The following is an 18,914-nucleotide window of genomic DNA, read 5'->3' as shown; positions in this document are numbered from 1 at the left end:
AAATGCAAGCACCCTTCCATTTACTAAAATAAGAAAATAAAGAAGAGTTTGCCATATATGTTATATATAATATATATCATATAACTATATTTTATATATATACAAAACATGTGATTTTAAGGGCTTTGATGAGTGTCTCTCCCTTCTTTAAAAAAAATGGAGAAAATTTAAGGATACTTACAGGTACCCCATCCAAACCTGGGAATCCAGGAACACCGGTTGGACCCTAAAATCCCAGAAAATAAAATGAAGATATAAAAGCTACTAAATTATTAGATTAACAGGTTAATTTACTTAAAAACATTAATAATTAATAACTTGTTTAAAAAAAACCTTATCAGTCATTGTCATCTATTTTTACATTAAGGAGCTCAAATGCCAACATTTGGAAATCAACCATTTGTGCTTTTCTTTTTGTACTTAGGAAGCCAACATGGCAATATTAGTTCAAAGAATACATTCAATACCCTATAACTGGAAATTCAACTTCTCAGGCTCTATTTATCCTAGAGAAACAAACTCTTAAATGTAAACACAGGTAATTTACAGGACTGTTTTTGCACACTTGCATTACACGAAGTTGGACTAGGATCTCAAATTCTCATCAACAGGGAATAGACTATAGTTTTATCCATATTATGGCATATCATAGAGTGTTTTTAAAGGAGTAAATTCAATCTACATAAACTGATATGGAATGATCTCCAAGCCATATGGTTGAGTAAAAAAAAAGGCTCTGCATGATACATATAGTATCAGTTAGGTTGTTTTAAAAAGCCATAAAGAAAACCACTCCTCACTGGGTAAACTCATGTATTTAAGCGCCTAGAAAAGGTCCAGAAAGGCATGCTCCTCTGGAAAGGGGTTAGGAATGAGGACTGAATACTGAAGAGGAGTTTAGACTTGATTTTTCTAAGGTTCAGATACGTACTACTTGTGATTATTAAAAAATCTGGCATAGCAATTCTGGTGAGTGTTTAATACGAATCTTTCACTTAAGAAGAGGCTTACCTTATCACCTTTGTCACCTGCTGCTCCAGGAAGGCCACTCTCACCTCTCATCCCTTTCTCTCCTGGAATTCCAATGGGTCCTGGTGGCCCCAGGGGTCCAATAGGACCCTGTGGCCCTGGTGGTCCTGGTTGACCCTAAGAAGCAAGATTAAAAAGGCAGGGGGATGGATGATTCTTAAGTAATGTTTTCTAACAAAAAAATATGGTGACTTGGGTTTACAGAAGACTGGAAAATTAAAGATGGAGCAAACTCTAATAATAGAAGCATGAACGATCAATTAATTATAAAAAAAGAAAATGTTGCCTTTTTCAATCTGAATCAAAGCTGTACAATAAATTTGAATTACTGCATGTACACACACATCTATAAACTGATTGTAGTTCTCTTACTATTTTCATTCTGTCATTGAAATTTATAAATCTTGAGCTGTTTAGTGAAGTAAGTAATTTTTAAAAATCAAAGTCTCATTAACATTATGTAAGTGACACAAGTTAAGAGTGAGGAAAAATTGCCAGATCTTTTATTTACTTCAAATGGCTCATAATTTGTCTGTCCTTTTAGGGGGAAACATTTCTTTTTTAGCTGCTTTTATCTAATTTCTTATCCATAATTTGGAATCAGGCTCTCCATGTCACATTATTTTTATGCAATCCAACTTTCTTTCCATGAATGAAAACATCACCTTTTATTTTAGGCAAAGAAGTTTCAGGAACGCAGTTCTCCCCCTAAACCCACAGTGGGAACATCTCTGGGACAAAGATGAGGAACTCCTTGCTCCCTTTAAGCCTGTTCTCCGTTGCATTTAGATGCACTGATGCAGTGAATGAATGTTCAGTTACGACAGGGAGTCTCACAGCTCTTTCTAGGAGTAGGAAGGTTGGTATGTCTCAGCATCAGTTTCTCTAACTTCCGGATGATCATATCTAGCTGCCTCTTTGTTTGACATTTTGAATACTATGGTACCCTCAGCTTAAAAAAATCCAAAATGGAACTTTTGATTTTACCCCCAAATTTGATTCTCCATCCACCGTCCCTATCTACCCAGAATCCAGCCCCAGAATCCTGGGATTCATCCCAGATATTCCTCTTTCTGCCACACCTACATTTAACCCATGATCAATTCCTAGCATTTCACTCCTGAAATGGGTCTGAAACTCACCCACCTCACTGTCTGCCTTGCTGTGACCCTGCAGGTCAGCATCAGTGAGACCAGTGTTCCAGGCTCCCAAATGGCTTTCCAGCTTCCTCTAACCCTCCTCCCTGCCCCTCTTCAAGTGACATTGAAACAGAAATCAGAGGCACTTCCCTGGTGGCGCAGTGGTTAAGAGTCTGCCTGCCAATACAGGGGACACGGGTTCGTGCCCCAGTCCAGGAAGATCCCACATGCCACGGAGCGGCTGGGCTCGTGAGCCACAACTACTGAGCCTGCACGCCTGGAGCTGGTGCTCTACAACAGAAGAGGCCACCGCAGTGAGAAGCCCACACACAGCAACGCAACTAGAGAAAGTCCGCGCGCAGCAGCTAAGACCCGATGCAGCCAAAAATAAATAAATATATAAATTTATTAAAAAAACAAAACCAGAAATCAGATCATGGCATGGCCCTGCTTTTTAAACTTTCCTTGTCTTCCCACTACATGTAGAATAAACCTCATGCTCCTCACTTTCCAGGCCTTATAGGGTGTGGCCCCAGATTCCCGTGCACCCCGTGCTGTGTCCGCCCCACACTCACTAAGTCCCAGCCACGCTGCTCTTTTCTGTCTCCAGGCCTCGTTGCGAGCATTCTCTCTGGATGGCTCTTTCTCTAGATCTGCACATAACGTGGATCGCTCCTAAACTGCCACCAGTGAAGTAGGATCTCCAATTCATCCTCACCCCCATTAGTCTCCATCAGGGTATCCTGTCCACTTCCTTCTTAGCATCTTAGCATTTCACATTTTTTAAATTATGTGTTTGCCCATCAGTTTGTTGTCTGCTCTCCGACTAGACACTAGCACCATGAGGGCAGGGATATCTGCTCACCAGTTAAGTCTTCCAACTACCATCTACCGTGGCCTTTGGCTCAGGAATGAATGAATGAATGAGGGATAGATGTGGCAGTGACTACGCTCACAGGCTTAGTGGTCCAGCCTGACCACCCATCCGCTCCAGACACACTCTACAAGGGCCCTGTATGATTGGGAAAGTGATTTTTGAATGTTGCAAAAAGCTATTCTATCAAATGTAATCTTTATGACATACAGATTGATTTTACACATTCAAACTTACTTTTTATGAAATAATCAACTCATGGGAACAATGAGGCTCTTCAAATGAATTTAAGAATCTAAAATCAGGGTTTCTAAATCATACTTCCAGCCTCAGCATTCAATCTGTCTATAATTTGATGTGAGCAGAAAGTATCTTAGATTCACGTTTTTTAAAATAACTCGCTTTGCATTCTTAAGATAATACTCTTAGATTAGGTAAAGAGAAGCTTTATAATGAGACGTTTATAACAAGGCTTTTGCCAATGCAGGGTGATCTGGTCACATGACACCATGCCCTGTGGTGGCTAATGCGTCCAGCTGTGTTGTCTAACACATGTCAAAATCCATGCTTTATTTCACTACAGTTTGAAAACACTCTGTATTCATCTGAAGTCAGGCTGTCACCTGCAATTATTTTATGCTTTTTAAAAATTTTCCAAAGACTTAAGAAAAAATCATTTAATATCCCCTTTCCCGACCCAAACAACACGGATAACTGCATTCAAAGAGCAAGTAAGTCTTGATATGTGGAGAGAAAAGCTGAGTGGATTTCAGGAGATATCTGCTTAGAACTTTTAAACCTCTGGGCCATTTCAACCTTAGTGCTCAGCTCTAACCGTGCACGGGACCCTGTATAAGAATGTAGGGCTATCCTTTGGGTGTATGGGGCCCTGGGAAAAATATGTTTTGGAGAGTCCCACCTACATAAAAATTTGAGTCACCTGAAATCAGTGTATCAGTGTCATTCTGGTGATCCAATCTCAGTAATTCCATGAACGAAGAACAAAATCCCACAAGCGGGCAAGTGAGACTGTCCTATTAGGCGGCCACCCTCTGGATAGCAGGGCCCGGCCATGGGGCCCCAGCCCAGCCCAAGAGCATGAGCCCCAGAGCTCCTCATGTGGTCAACTCCCACTGGATAAAGGGTCAGAGAGCGTCCTGTTGAAATGACTTTTAATCCCAAGATGGCACCACTGCTGCCTGGGTGCCACTTCAGCAAACTTATGTCACTTCTGTGCCCCTGTAAATGCTCCTCATAAACAGAAGTGGAATCCATCCAGGCAGCTAATTGCCAGATGCCAAGCCAACTTTGGGCTCTACGCGTACTTCCTTGTTCCTTATTCTTTATCCCATAAAGGCTTCTTGACTTCTCCCCATTTTGCAGTCCTCCGGATCCTTGGGAACAGAGGCTGCCCACTTCATGAGGTGTTAAATAAAATTTGTTTGTAAACTGTCTTGAGTTTTAACAACCTTGAAGGGAAGAAACAGATGCTGGGACCCATCGGTCCTGGTCCCCAGTTGGGATGCCATCTTGGACAGTGCTGCTGGCCTCGGTCAGGCCCAGACACAGGAGAGAGGCAGGGCCTGGGGTAAGGAGCCCTGCTTGTCCTGGTCTAAGGACAATAATGCAAGAATATTCACCACATCATCTTTGGTAATATCAAGAAAAACTGGAAATCGCAAATGAGACTGATTGAATAAATTATGGTATCTTCATACAAGGAAATACCGCACAGGCTGTCTTAGTCTGGGTGCCCCAGAAGCAAATGTAGGACACGGCATCAATGCAAACGGTTTATTTGAGAATAAAGGAGACATGGTGACAAGGAGACGGGGTGAAGGAGCAGGGATGTGACACAGAGAAGGAAAGGCAGCCCACAAGGCTGTGGTATCAAGCCAGTTACCACCGTGGGTTACTGGAGCTTAACCCAGAGAGGAAACTCTGCATGTCAAGGTAGATTACACACCTCAGAGTTATCCGGCCCGGGGTGAGGGAGTTAGGGTGTTTATCTCCCTGGTGGAGGGCCACTGATGGTGAGTGGGAAGTGTCTGCTCCTGGGGCTTTGAGAAAGCCCACAGACAAAGAGATGAAGAGACTGGCAGCTGGAGACCCCCCTTAACTCCCCTCCAAAACAGGAGCACTGAAGTAATAGGCCTCAGGGAAATGCACAGGGCCCAGACACTAAAGGGCAAAGTAGGTCTCTCTGGATGGATACAGAACAGCCTTGTGATGCTCATGAGGAAGAAACAGAGTGACTGAGCTCCAGGCTCTGCAGTCAGCGCCTGTGTGTGAAGCCCAGGCCCACACTTACTAGCTGTGTGACCTTGGGCATGTTTCTTAACCCCTCTGTTCCTCAGCTTCTTTATCTGTCAGTGGCTTGTGGACATAAAAAGAACAGTGCGGGCTTCCCTGGTGGCGCAGTGGTTGAGAGTCTGCCTGCCAGTGCAGGGGACATGGGTTTGTGCCCCGGTCCGGGAAGATCCCACATGCCACGGAGCGGCTGGGCCCGTGAGCCATGGCCGCTGAGCCTGCGCGTCTGGAGCCTGTGCTCCGCAACGGGAGAGACCACAACAGTGAGAGGCCCATGTACCACAAAAAAAAAAAAAAAGAACAATGCATGTAAAGTGTTTAGCATAGTGCCTGCACAGTAATGCTAGTTATTGTTATTATACATGATTGTTATTATAAATAGTTCATTGTTAAGTGGGGAAAAAAAGCAGTGCATCATATGATCCCACCGGTAGAGAAACAAATGGACATACATTTTCTTAAAATATATGTTTATAAACGAACATTTCTAGACGGATATACAAGAAATGGCACGTTACTACATCTCAAGAGTGAGAAATGCAAACCAGAGCAATGATAAAGTCTGTTTTGTGAGCATCTTACCGTCAGCAAATGTGACTTTTATAATAAAGATTAATTACGATTTCTTTCATCATTAAGTCATTGACCTTACTGACATTACTGACAAACTTTAACATCTGCCTAAATTTTATAAATCAAAATCATACTTTGTTTGAACTTTCCCTTCTCTTCATGCTTTTTCATCATCATTATAATAGCTACTACTTCTTGAGTATCCATAAAAATACTAAAAGCTCAGCACTTTCAAGGAAGCTTAAATATATAAATATGTGTTACAGAAAAGACAACAATAATATATAAAATCAATTCTATGGGCACAAACCATCTGGGGGCACTTTGAGGGCATATTACTTTTCTCTAAGTATTATACAGTTTTTAAACTACAATCTAGAAGTAAGAATAAATAATGAATTCAGCTGACCTTTTCTACCTGTTTTAATTAATCTTACTTGGTTTAGATTAATTACCATAAGTGAAAAGCTCCCATTTTTCCTAAATTAAAGGCTCAGGAAATAACTGCTTTTTCATTAAGTTTGGAAATTATCTTTGTGTCTTACAATATATAATTTACACAAACTCCTAAATTATCTTTTGTGAATGCTGTACTTCACAATAACGTATTATTTAAAAACAACAAAATGCATGTTTGAACATAAAGGGTAACAGAGAGGACAGCCAATTCACTGGCTATAATTCTCTTTAATGTATTTCATTTTAGACACGCGATGCCGGATCCAGGGAGCTAATGGAACTTTGGGGAGAAAACAAAAAGGAGTGGAAGTATTCAGCACAGGGGCAAGAATGATAAAACTCCATTCAACATAGAAACGTGTCCTGGTTTGAGAAAGTGCCATCTAAAGCACTCACAAAGAGAAGTACAACGAGAGATGGTAATTTGCATTATTAAATTCTTCCTCCCTCTCTCCCCCCTCCTCCCCCAGCCCTGATGGGTCACACTGACATTCTTGCCGTTTCTCAACAAGCTCTGTTCTTTCAGACTTCGGTGTCTTGTCCCTGAAGTGTCCCTCCCATGCCCTTCATGTCATCTCTCAATCCCCGCCCCGAAAGACTCCACTGATCTCCTGCCCTGGTCCCAAACCCTTCAGAATTAAATGTCTCTCCAAGCCGCCTCTATAATAACACTTCTCACTGGCTCCTGTGATCACCTCTTTGTCTGTGAGTTCCCAGGCCTACATCCACCGGACTGTGAGCTCCTGGAAGACAGAGTCTAGGTGCCCAAGGCCACGATGTTAAGATAAGCAGAGAACAATAAATACTTAATAAAATAATGTTAATAAAATCTTAATAAAATAATTAATCTTTAAAAAATAATTTAAAATTAATAATAATTAATAAAATAATTTTTAAATTAATTTAAAATCTTAATAAAATAATTAATAAATACTTAATAAAAGAATGTCAGACCCACCCACCCAACCCAAAGGAAGACTGTAAAGGAGGAAAAGGATCTTTCTCCTGTCTCTAAGTGGACATCCCTGGAAGGCTGGCTGAGAATAGCTACGCAGATCTGAGATGATTCCACGCTGGGGCGAGCAGAGCAGTGGCCTTGAACACAGTAACGTCTGGTGTCTGTTGCTGTTGAGATATGACACAGGTGTCCTCCATCTTCTTTTCAACCATGCTAAATGGCAAAACACAACCCCTACCTTGAAAAGTGAAAAAACTAGCAGAAAGCACTAAATGCCTACTTTTTTACGGGGCAGACTGTGGTTTGTTTTCTATGCAGTGCTGTTTTTTCCTCTTAATAGGTATTTTATTATAGGATAAATGTAAAAAAATACTCTAAACCTTGTATAACAGTATTAAATCTGTCAGAAAGCTGTTCACAAAAACTTCCCAAACACCAATCTTTGAATGAGTCATTGTTAGTTCACCCAATGTGAGTAAATAATTTATCCACAGTGATGGAGAGAACAATTCCACTTTCATGAAGTTATTTCATGTAAAAGAAGGAGTCAATAAAAGAAAAAAAGACTATGTTTAAAAGTAAATAGTTGAGCTTACTAATTTCTCAGACGACACCAGAATTAACTTCAGGATGAAGGGGCGTAAATAACAAGCCCAGAAAAGACATTTCTATAACTACAGAATCATTAAACAATCACAGGAATTTTGCATCTTTAAAATAAAAATTTTTAAAGAAATAGTCCACTCCTGCCCATGCACCCTCCACCCACGATAGGCAATGGACCACTGCACTGAAGTCACCATAGCAAAAAGAAAAAATGCCCAGGGGAATGGCTGGCTTCCAGATGTGGGATCTCTGAATTTCTTTCTTTTTTTTTTTTTTTTTTTTTTTTGCATGGAATTGCCTCTGTGGTTTCCGACTTTCCGTGAGAGACAGTGAAGTCAGAAAACGGATTCACTAAATACAGAAATGCCAATTGGTTTGACAGCTGAGGAAGCTCTGGCATGCCATGGGAAGCCACCAGGCCATCGTCTTCTACCCAAAGGCCAGGCTGACACCGTGTCATCAGACGTGTTATACGCGCCTCCCCACTGTGGCTACAGGCTCACTGGGCTCTCGGGCCAGCTGTACAAATAAAGGATGCAGGCAATCGGAGTGGACATGGAATCCTACACCTGCGTGGCTCTCTGAAGCTGGAACATTCCTTTAGGATTCTCCCTTGTTAATCGTCTGTGTCAGGCACACTTCTTGAGCTGGGCTAAGATCAAACTATTTTTATTTCACAACACTTGGTCGACGAGACCAACAGATAAGAGGATATGTACATTTTAAAAACCCAAATCTCCACAACTGCCTTTTGGGCTGCCACTGATCTGCTTGCCTCCAGGGCCCAAACCCTATGGGGAATGACAAAAATCTAAGAAATCCTTTGTCATTTTAGCAGTATGAGGATTGGGAGAAATAGCTACAGATATACAATGACAAATGTATGTACACACTTTTTGTGCAACTATTTCTTGCTCTTTTTTAACCAGAGAATCAGTGCAAGGAAGTATAAATGAATGAATGAATGAACGAACAAACAAATGAGTAAGAAAGATGCTTTTATTATACTAGTTACACATAAATTTCCAAATTACCCTTGGTCAATAAGATCATGACATTGATCATCAAAAGTGTCACAGGAAGGGGAAGGTATTTCTTTATTAAGCTTGGTTATGTACCTCCCAGTGTCCATATCTTTCCTCACTTAATCCAACCAGCAACACAGATTTTTATCCCTGTAGAAATGAGGAAAGCCTAGGGGGGTACAGCTTACTCAAACTGAGGTGCCTAGTGAGCTTGAGTTCATACCTGGATCAGTCAGTTTCTCTCCAAACCTCACCTCCTTCCACGGCGTCATCCTGGCACCATGGAGGGTCCCTGCACTAAACCACACTCACGCTCTGCCTACCATGACATTTCAACTGCTTCCAGCCTTATCTTATTTGTAAACATTTAAAAATTTTATCATGATGTATTTTATTTTCTCTTAAGAAGTTTTTTTTGGGGGGGGGAACAATAGTATTCATCAAATGAGTTAAAGACCTCCATTTTTGTGGCTCTCAAATCTAATTTTCTAGTCCCATCCTCTATCTCTGTTTTCTAGAAACTTCCTTGAATCTTCTTCCCTGTAAATTTACGCTCATCATATCAGAGGTGAGCTCATCATCCCAGACTAGTTTCCCTGCCTTTTTCTTCGCCGACTCAGCAGTCGACACCTTGGTTCCTTCCATCATTTAAACTCCCCACGCAGCTGTCAGCTTTGGTGATCCCCCTTTCCCTCCTTATCCATTCCATCCCAAGACCAAGCCTATCACATCTTTCTTTGAATTAAATCTCAGGTGTGTCTTTCTTTCATCCCACCGTGGAGACCCTGGGTCATGGTCTGGTCATCTCAGGTGAGGGACACAAGCACCAGCCTCCCCAGCTTCTCTAACTCCAGTCTCCTCCCCATTTCCACATGTAACTGTCAACTGACCTTCAGTCTTCCCCTTGCTGTGTTATTGCTTCCATCAACACCTGCAATGAGCACAGTCTACCTTCCTCCACCCCAGCCAACCCTAGTCCCTGTGTGTCCACACCTACACCCTCCAATTACACTTGCTCTGTTTGCCTGAGGCAATAGCAGCCTTTGTCCATCTGTAGCTCAAATTCAACCTTCCTCCAACCAAAACTATGATGACAGCAATGATGATGACGATGTTAGCGTACCCTTCACTGAGCACTTGCTCCATTCTGGGCACTGACACAGCACTGTGCATTCTTCTCATGGAATCCTTACATCCTTAAAGCAGAAAGTCATCCTGTATCTACTTTTTCATTCTGAAATGAGGAAGCTGAGGCTCAGAGAGATGAAGCAAGTGACCCAAGGCCACTTGGCTACCACCTGGGGAAGCAGAGTCCTACATGCTTCCCTTTTCACCCTAGTCTTTATCAATCTCACTCTGGTACAAACTCTCATGTCCACCCTCAAACAATTAACATAATGCCTAAATAGGCTCGCACCTGTTTTTCATTATTGTTTTGTGCATGTTACTTTAATATCTGCTTGGGGTGATGTCGTCCAGTAGGATTTTTGAGGCCAAGAATCCGTGTAACTTTTTATTACCACCTCAGCACCTTGGCTACTGCCTTACACAGTATAAATTCTAAACATATACTCGTGGCCTTTTATTATTAAAATCAACAAAGAAGCCTTCGGTAGCACCCCTCTGCCTTTGTAACACTTGACTGTAATTCAACCATTCAGCCCCTAGGTGTCACTACAACATCACTTAAACCCTCAAATGGGACTCAATGCGCAGCTAAAGAGCTGGTGCCTCCAGGGTCCTCCTGTATCACAGATGTAAGGACTGCCGGAGATCTAGAAGGATCATAAAATAAATAACAAAAAGGTTTCACTCAAAGAGTAGACAATCCAAGGAGACTGGACTGCAATGGCAGAGTATTTTCTTGTACCTTAAGTTCACCTCACTCAATGAGGACATAAATTTGTCAGTTTAGCCTGTAGTAATGCTGACTCAGGATCTTCAGCTGTGTTTTTTTTTTTAATGGATGTAAAATGAATACTATTTTTTTCATAAACATAAGCAGGACAATAATGTGGTCTTCCAAACCAGTCAGGTAAAACTCACTTATTAATGTCTTTTTATTTGATTAATAAGCTATATTTTCTGTATCTTTTTTTCTTCCAGGTTTTTTTTTTTTTTTTTTTTTGACTGTGCCACACGGTTTGTGGGATTTTAATTCCCCAACCAGGGATTGAACCGGCCCTCAGAAGTGAAAGCGTGGAGCCCTAACCACTGGATCACCAGGGAATTCCCTATGCTGTACATCTTAAACTTATACAGTGGTGTATCAATTATATCTCAGTAAAACAGTGGAATTCCTGAGTTCCAGGTTCGATCCCTGGTCAGGGAACTAAGATCCTGCAAGCTACACGGTGCAGCAAACAAACAAACAAAAAAGATTTAAAAAAAGATGTACAGCATAGTGATTTAACTCACATCACGAAATGACTATCACAATAAGTGGAGTGAACATCCATCATCTCCTATGATATAGATACAAAATATAAGAAAAAGATCAGCTGTGATCAGCTGTTTTCTTAAGAGGCAGCTTGGTGCAGTGGAAAAAAAACACTGCACTGAGAACTAGAAGACACGGCTTTGCCACCAAACAATAAATAAGGTCCCCCATGTACTGTATAGCACAGGGAACTATATTCAATATCTTACAATAGTCTAAAATGGAAGATAATCTTAAAAAGAATATGTGTGTGTGTGTGTGTGTATATAAAACTGAATCACTTTGCTGTATACCTGAAACATTGTAAATCAACCATATTTCAATAAAAAAAAATAAGGTCACCCCTTGAGCCAGGTCATGGAAGAGTGGTTTTCCCATTTTTAGAAACGGTGTAACATCAACCCAGCATCACACACCTGCTGTGGGAACGGAACAGGCAGCGCTGAGAGCTCCTGGTCGGCGCCTGAGAAGCTTGACCCCAGGCATCTCTCCCTCCTTCTCCCTTGCTCTGGTGTCTCTGCTCTCCTGGTGTCCCTGCCCCTGGACCTGGCCGTGTTCTTCTCCTGCCTGTGTCTCCTGTGCTGGCTCCCCTTACTCTGGGGGCAGGCGGGCTGGGTGGGATTGCCCCTGCAACTCCACTGGGCTGCCCTGCCCTCCTCTCGCTTTCTCTTGGGCAAACTTGTCCATCTCCATGGGGTCAATGACATCCAACTCTGAGCACCCCTTCTATTTCCCTCGCTCACCCGGACGCCCTTCAGGAGCCCTTCAGGACGTGGCCACACGTCCACATGCAAAGCTGGACTCAGGATCATCCCCCAAAACGTGCTCCTTGGTCACAGGCCGCCACCCACACAGCTGCTCTCATGCCCCTGGGAGTCCTGGGCGCCTCTAACCCCTAACCCCCGACCTCCCCGCATGGAGCCTCCTTCTCCCGACCAGTCTGCCTCCCAAACATTCCGACAGCCATCCTCTCCGCCCACGCCCACGCCCACGCCCACGCCCACGCCACGCCCACGCTCACGCCCTTGCTAAGGCGCGGTGACCTCCACCAGGGCGGCGACAGTGGCCTCCTGACATCCTTCCTAATGTTGCTCCCACCCCGCACCACCATCACTGTATTCTCCAAAGAGCAGCCAGAACGGTCTTCCTACAATGTAAATTCAACCTGTTTCTACTCCTCCTAAAATCTTTCAAATCCTCTGCTTACTCCTCAGGATAAACTGTATCTCTGCTTTTTCAACTGCATCCCTTACCACTTGCTCCCTCACCTGCAGGATCAAACCCTTCCGGTCACCTTTTGGTCCACCAAACATACCACCCCGTCTCCTTCTCAATTCAGGGCCTCAGTAGGGGCTGTTCTCTCTGCCCAAACACTTGCAGTGGTTTGAAGGGTGGCCACAAAAAGCTATGTCCACGCCCTAACCCCAGAACACGTGGGTATCACCTTAGGTGGCAAACGATGTGATAAAGTTAAGGATTTTGAGAGGAGGATTTTTGTCCTGCGTTATCTAGGTATAAATGCCATTATATGTATCCTTATAAGAGGGACATGGAGGAAGATATGAAACAGACACACAGAGGAGAAGCTGAAGTGAAGACGGAAGCAGAGATGAGAGTGATGCAGCCACAAGCCAAGGAATGCCAGCAGCCACCAGAGGCTGGAAGAGGCAGGGAATGGGGGTCTCTCCCCTATTGCCTATGGAGAGCGTACGGCAATGGTGACCCCCTGCTGGTGGACTTCTGGCCTCTAGAACTTGTGAGAGAATAAATTTCTGTTGTCGAAAGCCACCAGATATGTGGTCATTATTACAGCAGCCCTAGGAATGAACACACCATGCTGCCACCAGGCCATTGCTAGGTAGGTGACCGCCGGTTCCACCAGGTCCAAGCTTCCCTGGCACTGTCTACCATACACACAGGCTCCAGTGCAAAATCCAGGTAGGGCACCAAATATCCACCTGGGGAGGGCACAAGGATCTTCGTCTGTTCTTTTCCCTGATGCACCCCAAGCATCTAGACCACCCCACGCCTGGCACTCATCAGACACCCAGAAATAATGGCTGGGAGGTGAATCTGTCTCTCCTGCTGGAAACTGAGCTCCAGGACACAGGGACTGTCCTCTTTATCCCCAAGGCCTCACAGCCGCGTCAGATGCCTGGCCCATGGTGAATGCTCAATGGCTGTTTGCTGAATGAATGGAATGAATGAATGTTATTTGCTGAGTGAACTGCAAGTTCCTGTATGTATGACAGAGGAGTGGAAAAAGAGCACCTTGGAGACATAGCTGTTTCCCTGTGGATTTCTTGGCAACTTATTGAAAATGGTATGTGAAAGGAGAAATACACTGTTCTTTCCTAAAAACTTTGTAATTCAGCATTTTAACTAGTTTCGTCGGATGCTACCTTTGCACTAGAGAGGTATTCTCAGAATCACAAACACCACTCCCTGTGTTCCTACGTGGAATACACCCTGCTTTGAGATGCACCTTATTTCTCACCAACAACAAAGGCTGACTCCACTTTGGTAATGACCTTGATCCTTTCAAGTGCAGCCTAGCCCCACATTTGCTGAGCTCTGCGCCCGCCTGGCCACGGTTCACACTGGGTCGCAGAGTTCAGCAATCATCGTTGCTATGGGATTGAACTCCACACAGGAGACCAAGGGTTCAGGCTGCAAATCACTGCCCGTTTAATGAGGTGACTGACTGGGGCAGAGATGCCAAAATCTACCTTCAGGCCCCCTCTGCAACGAGGATTCCTCGGTGAGGTTCTGTACACTTGGCCTGTTTGGTAAATAATACTGGCAAATTATTTAATAAAAGTAGCAGGCAAATATGAGCTTGTTTTCTCTCCTTTTTCAAGCACAAATGCTGGATCTAAAGAGAGAGATTGTCAAGCATGCTGAAAGCCATGTTAATTAGTTGGAGTTATTCCTCTGTATAGATATCAGCTATTAGTGACAGCTAATAGGCCAAATAATATAAAATGATAGGCATGTATTCCCCCTCTACCCCCCGGGTCTCCCATACCCTGTTCAGAAATACTTCCTCATGCACTGACATAAAAGATTCATTCTCTTAACTTCTGCAAGTTTTCCATTCTTCAAAATTTAAGCTTAATATTCATGACAAGGAGAACACTTTAACAAGCTAAACCAGTTACAAGCTGGCACGTGGTGGGTTGAATTCTACCAGGAAATTTGTTCAATTGTTAGGCACCATGTTTGTTTGTTTTTCTTTGGTTTTTTTTTTGCGATACGCGGTCCTCACTGTTGTGGCCTCTCCTGTTGTGGAGCACAGGCTCCGGATGCGCAGGCTCAGCGGCCATGGCTCATGGGCCCAGCCGCTCCGCGGCATGTGGGATCTTCCCGAACCGGGGCACGAATCCGTGTCCCCTGCATCGGCAGACGGACTCTCAATCCCTGCGCCACCAGGGAGGCCCGTTTGTTTTTTTAATTCAGAACTCTGATGCCTTTACATGACAAGCACACTGCTCGTCTCCTCATATAGTCCCCAAGGCTGAGGCCCCTTCCCAGGGCCCCTCACTCAGGTCACCTGCTGTCCCCTGAAGGCAGCTGAGTGTGTCAGCATCTATCAGAGAATTCTCCAGTAGAGACACAATGAGCTAGGGAGTTGGTGCTTGGAGGAGAAAGCAGCAAGAAAAAGAAGAAATCAGAACCAAAACACGAAGGGGTGGTGACAGACCAAATTTGCCAACTTCTCCATTGTCACTGCAACTTGCTTCTATCAAAATTTAACATAATTGACTTATGCAAACTTTGGGACATGAAAATAATTTCTCTGAACCATTTATCAGGCTACAGTTATAGAGTGTACTAGAACGCAGCTGTGTGAGTGATAAAGAGGTTGAATTCTAGAACTTTGTGTGCAGATAATTTAATGATATGAAAAATGTAAACAACAGTTAAAACTACCCAAGGAAATTCCATTTTTATAGTGGAATGCAAGCTCTTAGGAGTGTGAGGGACAAGTGAATGAAATTTCAGGAAAGATACTTGTATATACTTTAGTGATTTAAAAGTCCCAAAGGAAAGACTGGTTTGCTAATGTGCGATTTTGGTTTTCAAGTCGAAAAAAACTAAGAGAGGGCTTCCCTGGTGGCGCAGTGGTTGAGAATCTGCCTGCCGATGCAGGGGACACGGGTTCAAGCCCTGGTCTGGGAAGATCCCACATGCCGCGGAGCAACTAGGCCCGTGAGCCACAATTACTGAGCCTGCGCGTCTGGAGCCTGTGCTCTGCAACAGGAGAGGCCGTGATAGTGAGAGGCCCCGCGCACTGCAATGAGGAGTGGCCCCCACTTGCCACAAATAGAGAAAGCCCTCGCACAGACACGAAGACCCAACACAGCCATAAATAAATAAATAAATAAATAAATAAATAAAATTTAAAAAAAAAAAAAAAACACTAAGAGAGGCCTTGAGTTTTAAGCCATTTGACCTTCTTGTGTATGAAACTACCAAATTGTAAAGTTCTATTGACTTAACAGTTACTAGACTCCCTTGAATGGAAAACAATACAAATATATTTTATTCTGGAAAAAAGTATAGAAGGTGTCTTTATTATCAAACTAGTTACTAAAGCAGAACTTACAAAAGGTCCCATCCTAGTCTATGAAGACATGTAATTTTCCCTACAAGAAGACCTCCATCAAAGAAACAGAGATTCTTCCCTTGAAACAGATAAAGAATCATTTAAAATCCTGCCCAAGTCCACCTCATTCATATCCTTAAAGAGGGACCATAATTAGGTTTGGGTAAACGTTAGGCAGAGTCACAAAGTATTTTGGAAGCCATTAAATCGCTGTCACATGTGAAAAGTCATGGCGCACATCACAGAACCATAGGGTATTAGGGCTGGGAGGGACAGGACCCGCCCTCCCGTACAAACCCTTATTTCCCAGGTGAGGGCTCTGAAAACCAAAAGGACCAAAGGGGTAATCCCCAGTGTCCCACACTGAGAATGCAGGATGCTACTGAACCTTTAAAAGGTCTGAGTACAGCAACGGTCATGCTCCTTTCTGTGGCTCCAAGTGTTTATTCCTGGCCCTACTTGAAATTCCAAGAAAATCTGAACTCTGTGAGATGGTCACTTACTACCAGGTTTACATGTTGTGTGGGGGGAAAAAAGACTCGGGGGAGAGACTTCCCACAAATTCCGTTCCCGTTTCCCTTGGACTTGGCGGGTGTCCCCACATACATGCTGCATGTGGCCACCAGCTCAGGCTCCCAAATCCTATCCAGGCTGAACTCTGAATTTTAAGTTATTGATTTATGTGTATTAACCACCTATTAGGTGCCATCTACTGTGATCACCTCAAAGAAATACCAAAAAAGGACCCCCATCTCTCAAAGAGGAGAAACAAACATAAGCAACTTCTATTTCTAGAGCATCCACGATGGGCCGGGAGCCAGCATAAACATTTCGCACATGTCCACATAGCCTCCTTTAAGGAGCATGGGCTGACAATCTAATCAAGAGGGTCAGACATATCCACACTCGAACCCAAGCAGAGCTCCAGGTCAGGGTACGAGAAGCATCACGGAAGGGAAGCAGGTTCACACGGGGGACCCATCCACACCGGCTGGGACAGGCAGGAGGCCTTATGGGGGCAGCGTCTCTTCTGAGCTCCTTTGAGGAGGGCAGGAAAGATGGAGGCCGAGTGGAAGTGGGAAGGCTTTCCAGAAAAGGGTAGAGGTGGTATGTCAAAAAATTAATAAATATTGAGTGATTGCTTCCTGGTAGTGAATCCATGGATGACTTATTTTGTGCCTTCTAGTTTTCCAGTATTATCTAAATGGTCTATAATAAGCATATAGGAATATTACAATAAAAACTACTATAATTATTCTTTAAAAAAATAAAAAGGTAGAGGAGTGGGAATATTTAGATTATGTTCAAGGGAGAGTGAGTGGCCCAGCTGATGCAGCAGGAGATGGTCCAATGGGAGGTAACAGTGATTAATGATGAGAACGCGTGTTGAGGCTGGGCTGTGCGCCTCCAGCGGTACAGTGGTGAGATGAAGGAGGCCCCCTTGGATCCTGCCCTTTGATGCATCCCAACTCCCCCTCAAACCCCAGCTTCCATCTCCAGCTGAAACCCTCACCCAGCCTGGCACCCAACCCTCGCTGCAGACACAGCAGTTTTGATTTGGGGCTGAACAAACTACTCACTCAGCCATTCAACCATACGAGAGGAATCATTTTCTTCTTAGGAAGGCCTGGCTGTTCCACTCACGGGCTAGGCCGCCTCGGGCAGAGCCTCAACCCTTGGAATTCGGTACGTTCCTATCTTTATAGTGCACCTTGAGCTGTCACTGCGGCTCGAGAGATGATGTGCAAGTTGGCTGGTCGCCTCCAAACCACCTGCCGGGTATGCACAAGCCACGCTCCCAAATTCCTAGCTGGAAAACATCACCAGCAACTTGTGCCGTCACAAAGGACCCATCTGTGCCAGGAAGGGCAGAGGTTGGCGGTGCTCCGCACACAGATCTCCCTGACCACCCAGGAGCAGGGACGCAGACAGCGGGGCGGGGCGCAGCCCACCCCTGTGAGCCCTCCTGACCCACGGCGCTGAAGACTGTGTGATGGGAGAGACAGAGCATCCTCTACACGTGCAAATGCTTGCGATGGTTTTACGGCCCAAGGACACAGAAGACAAAGCACCAAGCAGGTAAGTATGAGAAAACTGGGCAGAGGAAACTGCCAGGCTTGGGCAGATTCAAGCCGACACTAGGGCTCCCAAAAGTTAAGGCTAAAACTGGTGTTTGAACCTGAGTGTAATCCTCTTCTCATTGATCACGGGGCAACCTCGGGGGCTGACACCAAATACCAGGAGGTGGTTCCTGCCTCTTCCACATACTAACAAGTTATTTAAATTCTTGGAAATCCAGATTCCTTGTATTGACCAATGGAAATATTGGTAATAATCCTACTGGCCTCGCAGAGTTGCTGTAGGATTAAAGCAGGGTTTCTCAACCTCGGCACTACTGGCGTTTGAGGATGGCTAGTTCTTTCAGTTCTTTCATGTGGGGCTATCCTGTGCATTGCAGACACTGAAGAGCATCCATGGCCCGTGATTCACTAGAACCAGTAGCACCCCCCTCCATCCAGCTGTGACAGCAAAAAAAAAAAATGTCTCGACATCAGTAAATCAGAGGACCACACCTAGCCGGTTTCATCAAAACAACTGTCCCTCTTTGTTTTGTGGTGTCCCCATCCCATTCCTGCCACGGAGCTGATCACTACATTTTTCTTGGGCCTCAAGCTCAAAGGGTCTTAAAATCTTGGCGCATTTATATGGACAACCTCACACAAACGCCAGGCTTTTTTCCTGAGTATTGTGTCCATTGACATGAAAAAAGCTAAAGCACTTCTGCTTTTTTAGGGTCCTAACTTTGTTTCCTGGAAATGCAGTTTTTAAATTATATCATGAAAGTGGCTGGAAAAAGCTCGAGATAAATTCTGATCACCAACATTTTATTGA

The 18,914-nt window shown here is 44.0% G+C and overlaps 1 protein-coding gene across 2 annotated transcripts in view; it reads right to left on the bottom strand.

The window, feature by feature from the left end:
* COL4A4 (collagen type IV alpha 4 chain) overlaps positions 1-18,914 on the bottom strand; it is a 130,696-nt gene that overhangs the window by 97,605 nt on the left and 14,177 nt on the right. For both annotated transcript variants that reach the window (XR_014294856.1, XM_082630478.1), the window contains exons 5-6: positions 1,012-1,146; positions 182-226 (exon numbers count right to left, since the gene is read on the bottom strand). Coding sequence is in view for 1 of the 2 variants with exons in the window: in XM_082630478.1 (XP_082486604.1) it covers positions 182-226; positions 1,012-1,146 (180 nt within the window). In the remaining variant the exon portion in view is untranslated. The remainder of the gene's footprint in view (positions 1-181; positions 227-1,011; positions 1,147-18,914) is intronic.

This window comes from Mesoplodon mirus (genome assembly GCF_964341445.2).
Source record: "Mesoplodon mirus genome assembly, chromosome: 8".
NCBI lineage: Eukaryota > Metazoa > Chordata > Mammalia > Artiodactyla > Ziphiidae > Mesoplodon > Mesoplodon mirus.
This window is presented reverse-complemented; position numbering and strand designations above follow the sequence as displayed.